This window comes from Oncorhynchus mykiss, chromosome 16, assembly GCF_057628025.1.
Source record: "Oncorhynchus mykiss isolate SJ-2025 chromosome 16, ASM5762802v1, whole genome shotgun sequence".
Classification (NCBI taxonomy): Eukaryota; Metazoa; Chordata; class Actinopteri; order Salmoniformes; family Salmonidae; genus Oncorhynchus; species Oncorhynchus mykiss.
Genome location: NC_143037.1, coordinates 17,125,680 through 17,139,688, shown reverse-complemented (window position 1 = coordinate 17,139,688; position 14,009 = coordinate 17,125,680). Strand labels below are relative to the sequence as shown.

General features: G+C 42.3%; 1 protein-coding gene and 1 pseudogene across 2 annotated transcripts; one reads left to right on the top strand and one right to left on the bottom strand.

Moving 5' to 3' along the window:
• Window positions 1-1,253: 1,253 nt before the first annotated feature.
• Window positions 1,254-8,840, bottom strand: LOC149976562 (glucose-6-phosphatase catalytic subunit 1 pseudogene; annotated as a pseudogene). Its single transcript, XR_016487155.1, has 3 exons — window positions 8,412-8,840; window positions 5,435-5,519; window positions 1,254-5,136 (listed from the first exon to the last, which is right to left on the bottom strand). The product of XR_016487155.1 is annotated as a glucose-6-phosphatase catalytic subunit 1 pseudogene (transcript).
• LOC110491474 (glucose-6-phosphatase catalytic subunit 1) lies at window positions 8,827-12,937 on the top strand. Its single transcript, XM_021564950.3, has 5 exons — window positions 8,827-10,360; window positions 10,827-10,936; window positions 11,144-11,255; window positions 11,663-11,778; window positions 11,878-12,937. Exons 1-5 carry the CDS (start codon window positions 10,131-10,133, stop codon window positions 12,381-12,383), a joined length of 1,074 nt encoding a protein of 357 aa, XP_021420625.1. The 5' UTR covers window positions 8,827-10,130; the 3' UTR covers window positions 12,384-12,937.
• The last annotated feature ends 1,072 nt before the right edge of the window (window positions 12,938-14,009 follow it).

Genomic DNA, 14,009 nt, shown 5'->3' with positions numbered 1-14,009 from the left:
TAGAGCAGCAAGTCTAGGTCCAAGATGCTTCTAAACAGCTTCTACCCCCAAGCCATAAGACTCCTGAACAGCAAATCAAATGGCTACCCAGACTATTTGCACCCCCCCCCCCCCCCCCCCCCCCCCCCCCCCACGCTGCTGCTACTCTCTGTTATTATCTATGCATAGCCAGTTTTCAAACTTTCTAAATGTCGACAAAAAAATCACTCCACAAGTGAATGGAAACATAGCTACTCACTGATCTTTAAAGGCTGACTGCACTTCCTAATTTGGTTCGTTAAGAAATTATGGCTACCATGACTGAATTCAAACCTGAGTTGGTTTCGGGGTATGATTTGATGTGGGGGTCTCGTGCGTGTTTGGTGGTGGGAAGAGTTATTTTTTATTCTTTCGCCAAATAGCTTCAGCCGACTGGTGTGCGACCATGGTAAGTTGGTTTAACTTTGGATAGCCTATCTCCGGGCTAGATAGGGACCGTCAATCAATTACACAATGCAAATAAGACAATATTTTCATGTTGCACACCTTTATATTTTTTTTAATGAAATGCTTTCAATATTTGTATATGAATTTCGACAATTTATATTAGGTCATTGAAATTTTGAGCTATTGAAATGTTTACATATTGTCCCATGTACATTGTGCAATTTACCGATGGTCCCTAACTAGCCTCATAGGGATGTCCAAAGTAAACCAAAACTGTCTTGTGCAGCTGCACCCAGAATTGATAATTACTTGTGTGCTGCCAGCACTGGTTATGTGGGCAGGATTGAAACAAACCCAACCTTCATTTACATTGTAAAACAGTCACGATCACAGTTGTGAAAAAAGTAAATAGTTGGAAGAGTTGCAGGGTTAATTGCTAATTATGTCATTGCTCATTAGATGCTTTTTTTCATTGATTAAGCCATTTTCTCTTCAACCATATGTTTTATCCACTATAAGGACAAGAACACGTATATCTTATGTGTTATGTTATTCTAGTATACATTACCAAAGTATTTTTAATAGATTACCAACATTTCTGAAAATTATGGTAATTTACTGGGAGATTTGCAAATCGAGGTGAGCATAGGAAGAAAACCCACGATGCACTTGAAGATAAGAGCTGAAAGAGGGAAACAACACGAGGTTGGATGGATGTACAATATTAAGTCACCATAGGAAATATGCATGTCCGTCACAATACTTGGCAATGATAGGATGGATTGTCACTGACTTAATATCAGGGTCAAGTTAAGTAGACTATTGTACAGTAGTGTTGACATGTGACAATGTACAGTCAAGTATTTATTGATTATTGCTGGTATGTTTGATTGAAGCAGTATACTTGGTATGTATCACTAACGCACAGATACACATGGTCATCGTTCTGTACACAAAAAGTGCTGCTCGTTGAGCCTCCATGCCCAAAACTCCCAACGTCAGTGGGCATGAGGTAAAGAGGGTTGCTATGTATTGAGCTGAGGGTCGGTCGTCTAGTAGTAAATGTTTAATGTCCCTAGTAATAATTCATTAATCAGTATTGGCATTTTGGGTCAGTTTCTCTGAAAAACTAACTCAAAGTAAAAAAAAAGATCTTTGTGTACACCAAGCAAAAGGGCTTTTGCTCATTAATCAAGGCAACCTTGTTCACAACATCATCTAGTAAATAAAATGCAAACACTTATTGTACATTATAGTACAACCAGTCTTGATCCTCACCGCTCAGGGTCCAGAGTCCAGGGCCTGATAATCACCCTTTGTCCTCTTGTTGTCATCGAAGGAGCCACACCAGCACAGTGTCATTCACTAACATCAAGTTGAACCCAGGAGACATAACCACCACAAAGAAATAGAGAAACTCCAGTATGAATGCTCTGAGACAGTGGAAGACTTTTTCACAAAGCTGAAGATAGCCTAGTCTTCTAGCATTGCTTACTGTAACAGAAGATTCAGCTGCTCAATGTCCTCCAAACGTTTCTACTGAATCACACTTGTCTCACTTGTCTCCCCAGAAATATGTTGCTATACACAGGATGGCATATACTGTATGTAACATTTACATTTAATTAGGAACAAACAGAGCAATCTATTTGAAGAAACAGGTCTAGAGCTTCTATCTGCATTTTTGTTAACATTTTGTTATTGACATACCCTTGTTCTGTTCAATGTTCTCTACATATATAGTACTCCAAATACCCCCAATTCATGTTGTTAAGTTCAAAAGAATACAAGATAAAAAAATAGCTGACACCATTCAAACCAATGAGGGTTCAAAACTTTAAAGCCAATTATCTCAGAATATTTTTTTTGCAGATAGAACCTTATATTCCCAAGCTCTTGAGGTGTTCTTGCTTCCCATACCCATTCCCACTCGCTGCTCATGAGCTTATTAGCAAGCCAATTCATTTGTCAAATCAAAACAGTTTCTGATAGTCCAACAGATTTACACACCTCCAGGTGACAACTACACTCAACTTCCACCATAGTCCTTGGTTTGTACAATAGTGTTGCCAAAGCAACTGAAATTACTTCAGTATACATTTTTCTACCTCAGCACTTTTATCACAAAGTGAACGATTGTTATGACAATTTCAGCTTAGCCACCCCACTTTAACCTGGGAAGATCCAGGAGAGTCCTCCGGGAACCAGAGCTGTGGGGATGAATAGGGCAGCAGCACACTTACTGACGGACAACACGTAGAACGTTGCCTGGTTCCTGGAGGGGAACATCAAGCCATCCAAGATCTGTAGCAGCAATAAGGAGAAAGTGATACATCCCACCCTGAAGGGCGGGCTGCTGTTCTTCTTGCTCTCGGTGTAGAGGAGCGAGTGCACGCCCAGGCCCAGGCCAAACAGGGTGCCCATGTTTCGCAGGAGGCTGGCGAAGGGAGTGGAGTCCATGTGGACCCATTCAGCCCTCACACAGCACTTCTGGGCTTTCTCCAGGGTCCACAGCAGGTCCACGCCCAGAGCCTTCAGCAGCACGTAGAAATCCATAGCGAAGGAGAGCAGGAAAACGGGGGTGTAGAATCAAATCAAATCAAATGTATTTACAGTGCCTTGCGAAAGTATTCGGCCCCCTTGAACTTTGCGACCTTTTGCCACATTTCAGGCTTCAAACATAAAGATATAAAACTGTATTTTTTTGTGAAGAATCAACAACAAGTGGGACACAATCATGAAGTGGAACGACATTTATTGGATATTTCAAACTTTTTTAACAAATCAAAAACTGAAAAATTGGGCGTGCAAAACTATTCAGCCCCCTTAAGTTAATACTTTGTAGCGCCACCTTTTGCTGCGATTACAGCTGTAAGTCGCTTGGGGTATGTCTCTATCAGTTTTGCACATCGAGAGACTGAAATATTTTCCCATTCCTCCTTGCAAAACAGCTCGAGCTCAGTGAGGTTGGATGGAGAGCATTTGTGAACAGCAGTTTTCAGTTCTTTCCACAGATTCTCGATTGGATTCAGGTATGGACTTTGACTTGGCCATTCTAACACCTGGATATGTTTATTTTTGAACCATTCCATTGTAGATTTTGCTTTATGTTTTGGATCATTGTCTTGTTGGAAGACAAATCTCTGTCCCAGTCTCAGGTCTTTTGCAGACTCCATCAGGTTTTCTTCCAGAATGGTCCTGTATTTGGCTCCATCCATCTTCCCATCAATTTTAACCATCTTCCCTGTCCCTGCTGAAGAAAAGCAGGCCCAAACCATGATGTTGCCACCACCATGTTTGACAGTGGGGATGGTGTGTTCAGTGTGATGAGCTGTGTTGCTTTTACGCCAAACATAACGTTTTGCATTGTTGCCAAAAAGTTACATTTTGGTTTCATCTGACCAGAGCACCTTCTTCCACATGTTTGGTGTGTCTCCCAGGTGGCCTGTGTCAAACTTTAAACGACACTTTTTATGGATATCTTTAAGAAATGGCTTTCTTCTTGCCACTCTTCCATAAAGGCCAGATTTGTGCAATATACGACTGATTGTTGTCCTATGGACAGAGTCTCCCACCTCAGCTGTAGATTTCTGCAGTTCATCCAGAGTGATCATGGGCCTCTTGGCTGCATCTCTGATCAGTCTTCTCCTTGTATGAGCTGAAAGTTTAGAGGGACGGCCAGGTCTTGGTAGATTTGCAGTGGTCTGATACTCCTTCCATTTCAATATTATTGCTTGCACAGTGCTCCTTGGTATGTTTAAAGCTTGGGAAATCTTTTTGTATCCAAATCCGGCTTTAAACTTCTTCACAACAGTATCTCGGACCTGCCTGGTGTGTTCCTTGTTCTTCATGATGCTCTCTGCGCTTTTAACGGACCTCTGAGACTATCACAGTGCAGGTGCATTTATACGGAGACTTGATTACACACAGGTGGATTGTATTTATCATCATTAGTCATTTAGGTCAACATTGGATCACTCAGAGATCCTCACTGAACTTCTGGAGAGAGTTTGCTGCACTGAAAGTAAAGGGGCTGAATAATTTTGCACGCCCAATTTTTCAGTTTTTGATTTGTTAAAAAAGTTTGAAATATCCAATAAATGTTGTTCCACTTCATGATTGTGTCCCACTTGTTGTTGATTCTTCACAAAAAAATACAGTTTTATATCTTTATGTTTGAAGCCTTAAATGTGGCAAAAGGTCGCAAAGTTCAAGGGGGCCGAATACTTTCGCAAGGCACTGTATATAGCCCTTCGTACATCAGCTGATATCTCAAAGTGCTGTACAGAAACCCAGCCTAAAACCCCAAACAGCAAGCAATGCAGGTGTAGAAGCACGGTGGCTAGGAAAAACTCCCTAGAAAGGCCAAAACCTAGGAAGAAACCTAGAGAGGAACCAGGCTATGTGGGGTGGCCAGTCCTCTTCTGGCTGTGCCGGGTGGAGATTATAACAGAACATGGCCAAGATGTTCAAATGTTCATAAATGACCAGCATGGTCGAATAATAATAAGGCAGAACAGTTGAAACTGGAGCAGCAGCACGGTCAGGTGGACTGGGGACAGCAAGGAGTCATCATGTCAGGTAGTCCTGGGGCATGGTCCTAGAGCTCAGGTCAGTTGAAACTGGAGCAGCAGCACGGCCAGGTGGACTGGGGACAGCAAGGAGTCATCATGTCAGGTAGTCCTGGGGCATGGTCCTAGGGCTCAGGTCCTCCGAGAGAGAGAAAGAAAGAGGGAAGGAGAGAATTAGAGAATGCACACTTAGATTCACACAGGACACCGAATAGGACAGGAGAAGTACTCCAGATATAACAAACTGACCCTAGCCCCCGACACATAAACTACTGCAGCATAAATACTGGAGGCTGAGACAGGAGGGGTCAGGAGACACTGTGGCCCCATCCGAGGACACCCCCGGACAGGGCCAAACAGGAAGGATATAACCCCACCCACTTTGCCAAAGCACAGCCCCCACACCACTAGAGGGATATCTTCAACCACCAACTTACCATCCTGAGACAAGGCTGAAGTACTTCTTCAGACTGGCTCTGCAGATCCACTGCACTCTGGAGAAGAACTCAGCCACCATGATACCTGCCATGGATAGAGACCAGGGAGTTTGTCATCAAGCTACAAGATCATTGAAATAAGATACAATAACTTTTACACTACACTACATGCTAGGCCTGGTTGCACATTTCACCAGAGTTCCTGGAAAGGATGACAACATGAAAAGAAAATAACCACGCCAGTGCAGTAGCATTCAGGTTAGCGTGTGAAGTGTCTTCATCTTGAAATCTAGACATCTAGAGTCCTGGTTCTCTGACCCGTGATGACCCCACTGATGACGTGGTGGGGAAAGTGGAAAGCCATGTAGACACTGGACATGCACACCAGCAGCTCCACTGTACACAGCAGCATCCACAGCCCCACCTGCAAGAACCTGGAGATGAACAAGACACAAGGCCCTGCTCCAAAACAAGCCCAGACCGTACCTACCCCCTTTTGGGCTTGGAGGATTTTGAGATTCAATGGAGTGCCGCACAATTTTTTGTTGTTGTACTGATTTGTTTGTCAAAATCTATTTGAAGCCCAGAAAAAAAGGGGAGTTATTTGCAAATATATAGATCCATGATAGTTTTTCCATACTTTCTATCTAGTTGTAAATGTAATAATCCCCCAGTAACAATTCGTTACTTGCTGAACATATCGAACTTTCTACTGTCTTTTCTGGGATGTCGAAATCAATTCCCAATGATTTGATAGTTTCATTACATCATCCATTAACAGTTAGATTAAAGAAAGAGGTTGACGCAGCGCATTTTTCCCCCCGCGTGCGCTCAAGTAGGCATTCCACTTTCCTCCGGCTTTTATTATTAAGCAAAGATGAAAATACATACTCGCTCCTGACAGACACAAGCAAAAAACGCATGATATAAATGTTGCATCAGCCTAGGCTACACCTTAACGTTAGAGATCTGACATGCTGTATGGGATGAAAACTAGACCATTGTTCAGTCTAATCAACTGTAGGCTACTAATAAGAGCATATGCATACAGCCTATGTGTGCTGTCCACTTGGTCAGGGTAAACTAATTGGTAACGTTATGTATTTATGGTCCATTTGTGTGTCAGGAGAAAATGTGAATGTGATCAAATGTAGTTTATATTCAAAACTGGGTTGACGAGGCTGTCAATACGTTTTCAATCCAAAATGATTAACTGGAATTAATCAATCAATAGTGATGACAGATGTGAGTTATTTTTTTAGAAGGCCTACAGTTGCATAGAACTGTATGATGCAAACATTCATAAAGCTCAACCCTGTGAGTTCTGTTGTCTATCAGTTGTTGTCTGTGTCTAGGTAGAGGAAATCCCCTTCCTAATCTAGTCTAAATATAATGAATATGAACAAGTTTAAAGTTGCTGCAGTTTAACAAAGTTTTCATCGACCTCAGGGCCAGGAGTTTTTTATTAAATTTTTTTACACCATGTGACTTGATTAGGAAAAACTGGTCTCATCATAGCCCATTTAAAATCTTTTTACAACTGATTAATCACTGTCATACCTTATAGGGTCAAGAGTTTTCCTGGTTAGGTTAACAGATAAGGAAAAACTCCAGGCCCCAGGGTGTAACAATTTCCCCTCGCTCTGGGACCTATGGTGCCACCAGTCTGCTTGCAGTTGTCAGTTATGGTCAGGTATGTGGATGATCAGGGCGTTATTCAGGAATGTTTCTTGGGCTACATTGATGTGTCAAGTGGGCAAGATGTGAACTCTGTGTTTAACTTCAGGGAGAAACTTGTTCAAACCTTTGATGGCACAGCTGTAATGGAATGTATCTGCTTTTTGTATTTCGAGCTAAGTCCCCTCCTGTTCCCTGATTAAGAGGTGATGACCAGTCTACTCTACTACCATTGTCAACTCTCTCCCGACATGAACTGAAGCCAGTGGCTCATCCACTGGCACATTGAATGTTTCCTCTTCAAGCACAGTGAGTACCCCTATCAATTTTCTCTAATTTCTGTATTTAGAGTCAATCACATACACAATCACATTATTACACATCAATGATTTTACTCCTTGCTTGGACTAACTCATTCTTCTTTGGTCTTACTGTGTAGTGTGTTGTGTTATTGTTTTTTGTCTTCCCAGACAAGTCCTGTCCTGCACTGAAGTCAAGCCTCCGAACACCTCAACTCATGCCTCATACCCTCATTCAATCACTGCTGTGATCCCTTCCAAACACTCTGTAAGTAGCCCTCTCGTTCCCATTCCATATATTGTACTATAAATGTCTTTATTAAATGCTTTAGGTGAAAATTATTACTCTTGACGATTTTTGAAACACACTTTGACATCTACGTGGGTCTCCCATCCTCCTCAATTTTCCAAGTCACCTGCCTCCACTGGAATTCACTGTACACTTCCAACTGAATTCCTTTTCCAGATAAGATTATTCTCTATGTATTTACCCTGCTGAATGGCAATCAATACTAAAGTGCAAAGGTTGTTTCATTCATTTATTACATACAGTACTAAGACAATAATGCTTCCACTTCCCAATACTACTATATTCTTGAGGTATGTTGAGTGATACGCATTACTATACTCTGGCACACATCGGTCTATCTATGGCATTGCCGACCTGGTCCAGTTTCACAGGTGATGTGGAATTGTTTTAAGCAGGGGCTGTGTCTGTCCCATAGAAGTGGGTATCATGGACCCACAAATAGTGTCTCTCTCCAAATAGAACCCTGTCATAGAGAGAGGACACCATTCAACTCCTTGAAATGTTACAACTTTGTAATGATTATATAATGACAATGCCAACTCTAAAAAGTGTATTTTTATGAAAAATTTGTATTTTATACGATTTATCTTCAAGACAACGCAAGTTCTCGTTCATGTGTATTTATTCCAAATTTGTAGTAAAAATCCATGACCTACAAAATGACAGAAACCTGATTTAACCCGTTCCTTACCACTTCAGGACCAGGTTGAGCCAGTCCCCGATGGCAGCCACCCAGATGAGCTTGACCCCCACGTCCCTGTGCAGATAGAACCAGCTTGGGATGAAACAGAAGAATGTGGTATGCAGGTCTGCCACTGTAGAGGCTAAACCATCCCTCATAATGCCCATACTAGGTAGATGGATGGCCACCTCCACCCTCAGCTGTGGAAAAGATCCATGACTGCAGTGTGGATCCAGATCAGCAACCCAGGGACGGTGCACCAAAGCTGGTAGAGCTCCTCTGGAGCTCCAGGACTGTCTGTTCCCATCAGACTTTATTCAAGGTTAGGGCATTTGTTTGCCTTCAAGTGAACGTTGTAGACAGGCTCCCTGACCTTTAGCCTACAACCGAACATGGAGCTCCTGTTTCCCAAACCGGCAAACAGAAGTTCTCTGCTCTGGAGTGATAAGCTAGCCCCTGAAACAGGATGTCTGTGTGATAGTGGATGAATGTTTTTCAACTCCAGGACTGTACGTCTCTTGGCAAAGATCGTAGCAAGAACACGTTAAGCAGGCCAATGAAAATTGATTGACCTATTGATTGACCTTTTCATGTCATTACCACTTCAACCACATCCATCGTTATCATGTGAAACGAATGGCACGAAATCAATCAAAAATGCACTGACCTTATGACCTGCTGTAATGATAAGTTAATTTACTATTTCTTTCCAATAAGCTACAGCCTAAGATGAGTCCTGGCTTGGGGGTTGTCTAATCAGACTTGTTTACAGCACGGTAAGTACCATATCCAGGACCTAGTTTTATTGGTCAGTTATCTTTTCAGCATCTCTGGAGTAAGTCCCACACTTTTTAATGATTGACTCCCTTATGTAACTGACAGGTGGGCTAGCCACAGGACACTGACCACAATTTTCACAAAATCATCAGAAATTCATTGTGTAACTGGCAGATTATCTGCAGGTCATTGAGGAATGGGAGGATTTTGCATATCGTCAACATTTATTTAGCCTTTCATAATATAAAATAAACGTCTTTTGTTTTGCGTTCAAGCCTCAGTTTTGGATTTATTCCTTTTTTCGACAGTGTGCTGGTCTCGATCTCTTCCAGCCTTTCATAATATGACATTTTTTACATTTCTTGTTTTTTAAATGTGTTTTTTTGAAACTGGCCAAAAAGGGGGCTTAGTAAGTTAGTACACGTGACTCTTTTAGTTTCTATCTTATCCATTTCATGGTCTTACAATGACAACTTACTCTATTACAAGAAAAACACTGGATTTTGCATTTCAATAGAGAAAAGCAAAATCAATGCCGTTGTCCACACATCCCCTTGGTTGGCTTGTTTTGCCACAAACTATTGTGTAGGCTATTTGTTAGGTTTTATTGTGAATTCCACTGGTCAATCATAAATGTCGCTTTTTTGTCTCCATGCTGTTTCAGGGTGAGCGACACAGAGACACTGATTGACTTTTGTTTTTACCCCTCCTTTGTACTTGTTTGTATGGTCTCTCCTGTTAGTACTGTACAACCCTCACAAACTCCCCTGTCCTGTTGTGTTTTATTACACATGTGCAAGGTTCAAAGATCAGGTTGTGCATGCCTTTGGGTGGTGGGTCCCTCTGGTATAAAAACAACCAGCAGACTCTTACATAGCTACAGTGCTCTCCTTCTGCAACACATCTCGCGTTGGCTTCCTAGACGGACAGTTCACTAGGGACAGTTGGAAAATGGAGGCAGTCACGGATGCCTTTCAGGGCTATGGGGTGAGCACCACTAATTACCTCCAGACCAACTATAAGGATGCACAGGGTTTGTTCCTGTGGGTGTCCTGGGCTGCTGACCTCAGGAACACCTTCTTCATCTTCTTCCCCCTCTGGTTCCACCTGCGGGAGTCGGTGGGTATCAAACTCATCTGGGTGGCAGTGATCGGAGACTGGCTCAACCTGGTCTTCAAGTGGTGAGTCCAGCTGAGCTTATGTACTGCTGTTATGTACGGTTTGAGTGTGTTATGAAGTCATTATGGGGCGGCAGGGTAGCCTAGTGGTTAGAGTGTTGGACTAATAACCGGAAGGTTGCGAGTTCAAACCCCTGAGCTGACAAGGTACAAATCTGTCGTTCTGCCCCTGAACAAGCAGTTAACCCACTGTTCCCAGGCCGTCATTGAAAATAAGAATTTGTTCTTAACTGACTTGCCTGGTTAAATAAAGGTTAAAATTTTTTTTTATATAGGTACCCTTCAAATAAATGCTTACTGGGATACCAATTTAGAACTTGATCAAATGTGTCCCTTCGGCTACATCTGGACACATTGAAATGTAGGCGTGAATGTCTGTGTGTGTGCACTGTCCCTGTCAATTTAATAAAATAAAATGTGATAATTAAATTCCCTGCATTAGTCTAAGTGGCTTGTGCTTTCCTTCCAGGATTCTGTTTGGCGAGAGGCCGTATTGGTGGGTTCATGAAACACCTTACTACAGCAATACCACTGCACCTCACATTGAACAATACCCCATGACCTGTGAGACTGGCCCAGGTAAGAAGCATCACTTTACTTCCATTTATTTTTCCCATAGTGCCTTATGATATGAAATGTATATGCTGCGATTCAGTGAATATAGCCAAAGCTTTATCATTTTCATGATGTTGATAATATTCATGTTTTAGAATCCTCTACAGTATTGTTGGGTTTTCATTTTACTAGTGCTATGATCATGGACTGAACTATGCCTTTCTCTGGTAGGCAGTCCCTCTGGCCACGCTATGGGAGCCGCAAGCATCTACTACACACTGGTCACCTCCATCCTAGCCATCATGCTGACCAAGAAGAAGACGAGAGCTTCCACCAAGGGCATGTAAGTTCCAGAGCATTCAACTCCTCCTTCTCTTGTCCTCAATTATCTTATCCTTGTTTACCATTTTTAGTTCAGTGCTTATCAATGTTCTCTGTGCGGCACCGTAGCTGATGATTTACCATGAAAACTAACTTTAGTTGTCGAAGGGAAGGGGATGTGCCAGAGTGCATTCGAGTTGTTTTGTTGTGAAACCGTTGCCAAATTGATATGGGAAATTGATCAAAGAAAGCAACAGTCTATTTAAACTGATTGCATGTGCAGTGGTAGAAGCCGTGTCACCTGTAGTGTCACACACGTTTAGTTGTAGTCGAGGTTTCTTGTACACTATTGTAGCAGCCAGACAGATTTCAAAACGCCTATGACGTATTTGCTGACGATTCCTCGCCCTCTCCCCCTTGTCTGGGCAGGTATCTGCGGGGCACTTTGTGGGCATTCTTCTGGGCAGTCCAGGTGTGTGTCTGTCTCTCCAGAGTCTTCATTGCTGCCCACTTCCCCCACCAAGTTGTCTGTGGAGTCATCACAGGTCAGTATGAAGCCCTTATAACAACCCTCATAACTATGGCACAAAATGTGCAGATTGTTCAACTACACAATGCTAATATGACGTCTATTTGATTTCCAGGTATTGTTGTGGCCGAGGCCTTCAACAGAACCCAGTGGATCTACGGAGCCAGTCTGAAGAAGTACTTCTACACCACCGTTTTCCTGCTCTCCTTCGCTGTTGGCTTCTACGTGCTGCTGAAGGCTCTGGGCGTGGACCTGCTGTGGACCCTGGAGAAAGCCCAGAAGTGGTGTGTGAGGGCTGAATGGGTCCACATGGACTCCACTCCCTTCGCCAGCCTCCTGCGCAACATGGGCACCCTGTTTGGCCTGGGCCTGGGCGTGCACTCGCCCCTCTACACCGAGAGCAAGAAGAACAGCAGCACCCCCTTCAGGGTGGGATGTATCGTTACCTCGCTGCTCCTGCTGCACCTCTTTGACTCCTTCAAGCCCCCCACGCACACCGCCGCCCTCTTCTACCTTCTGTCTTTCTGTAAGAGCGCCACTGTCCCCCTGGCAACCGTGAGCATCATCCCCTACTGCATGTCAGGAGCATTGAGCAGCATACAGAGCAAGAAGCATCTGTGAGGTCGTTGGCGGCTGACGCACATAGACTTATGTATATGGAGCTCACTCCAGAGTTGAACAGTGTTCACTGGTGCTTCAATCCTTAATCATTCCATATTGACCTTCTTCCCAAATAGCCAAAGAGATGAACAATCTATTGTGGTCTTTGTCTACCATACATCCAGTCAGTCACTGTAAATGTCTTATTTTCCTATATACGCATAGTGTGGACACTGAAACGAAAGAACTACCCAGCGTATTACTCAAGAGGCAATTAAGACACTGATTTAATTGGATATAAAAAAAATCTAATTTAGAAGTAGTTCAGTGTGAACTCAGGAGCCCAGAAAGTGAATGTTTCCTTGCAGTTGCTTTGACTAAACCTCATTTTGAAAAAAAGATAAAGCAACCTAAAGTCCAGGAGAACATGAGCCCAAAACTTTAGTGGCCTGCTTTACAGTGTGTTCTAAGAAAGTAATATATAACAACGTTCATATTTGTTTTGTAACTGTGTTTTTCCTGTTAAATATTTTTGGAAATTGTCAGATATTTATAATAAAAACCTTTCAAATACATCCCTTACCATGTGCTATTTATCTAACACTACTATACTGTTAGGTCTCAGTTCAGACACATTCTACATGGTTTGTTTCCTATCATTAATGACACAAAGTACTGATAAACCATAAGCAAGTCCACATAAACTTTGAAAATGCAGCCGTGGTTTAAATTACCTACGAAGAGTGGGTTAACTGCCTTATTCAGGCGCAGAATAACATATTTTTACCTTGTCAGCTCGGGGATTCGATCTAGCAACCTTTCGGTTACTGGCCCAACACTAACCACTAGGCTACCTGCTGCACAATCATGACATGGTTTTCAAACCCCAAAATCAGTAGCTAACAATATGAGCCAAACCAGTTGTCAACAGGAAATGTGAAATACGTTTCTAGGGGTTGATACATTTTTTTTTGTTAGGGCAAATCAATTCTGACATTTCAAAGTGTAAATTACAAGGTTTAGAAGCCTTTGTAAAGCTCAAATACACTAAGTTTGCATTCCTGCAACAGGGTGATCAAATGAAGAGCCTACATCTGTATATGGAACCCTGGACTTTGGTCTCACGCTCACTGATTACACAGGTTCACACGTCACACAGCCATCACTCCCTGCAAATACGTAGAACTGACAGCCTTGGCCGAACCATCAATATTTGACTGGCAAGTTAATTGACAAGGTCGGTCCTTCTTTTGGTTATGCAACTGCAGACCAAATGAAAATGACTGTCCAAATGTATATACTTTCCTTTGATTTACTGAAGGTGAGATATACAAAATAATTTAAAAAAGACTGATAAGCACAGAACAAATACAATTTCAAAGGATAACTTCAAACATTCAAAATTAAAGCAATGTTAATCATGAATTACATGGGTGTGCTTCCTTAGTCCAACATGTTAATTTTTTACATTTTCCATAACTTGTATTCATGAATATATATCTAGTATTCTTATTCATAATATTTACAGCTCCTTGATTTAGACTGTACACTGTGGTCATCTCTGAGGTCAGAATTATCGTTACTTAGCAAAGCACAGGTTGACTTTTACTGAAATTAAACTTGTCGTGGATGCAGCTCTGCAGTGGT

Bases quoted from the DNA above. Each gene is read 5' to 3' on its own strand.
- LOC110491474 (XM_021564950.3), top strand. From the start codon at position 10,131: ATGGAGGCAGTCACGGATGCCTTTCAGGGCTATGGGGTGAGCACCACT. The intron at 10,361-10,826 runs GTGAGTCCAGCT...CTTTCCTTCCAG, and splicing joins CTCAACCTGGTCTTCAAGTG to GATTCTGTTTGGCGAGAGGC. The intron at 11,779-11,877 runs GTCAGTATGAAG...TTTGATTTCCAG, and splicing joins TGTCTGTGGAGTCATCACAG to GTATTGTTGTGGCCGAGGCC.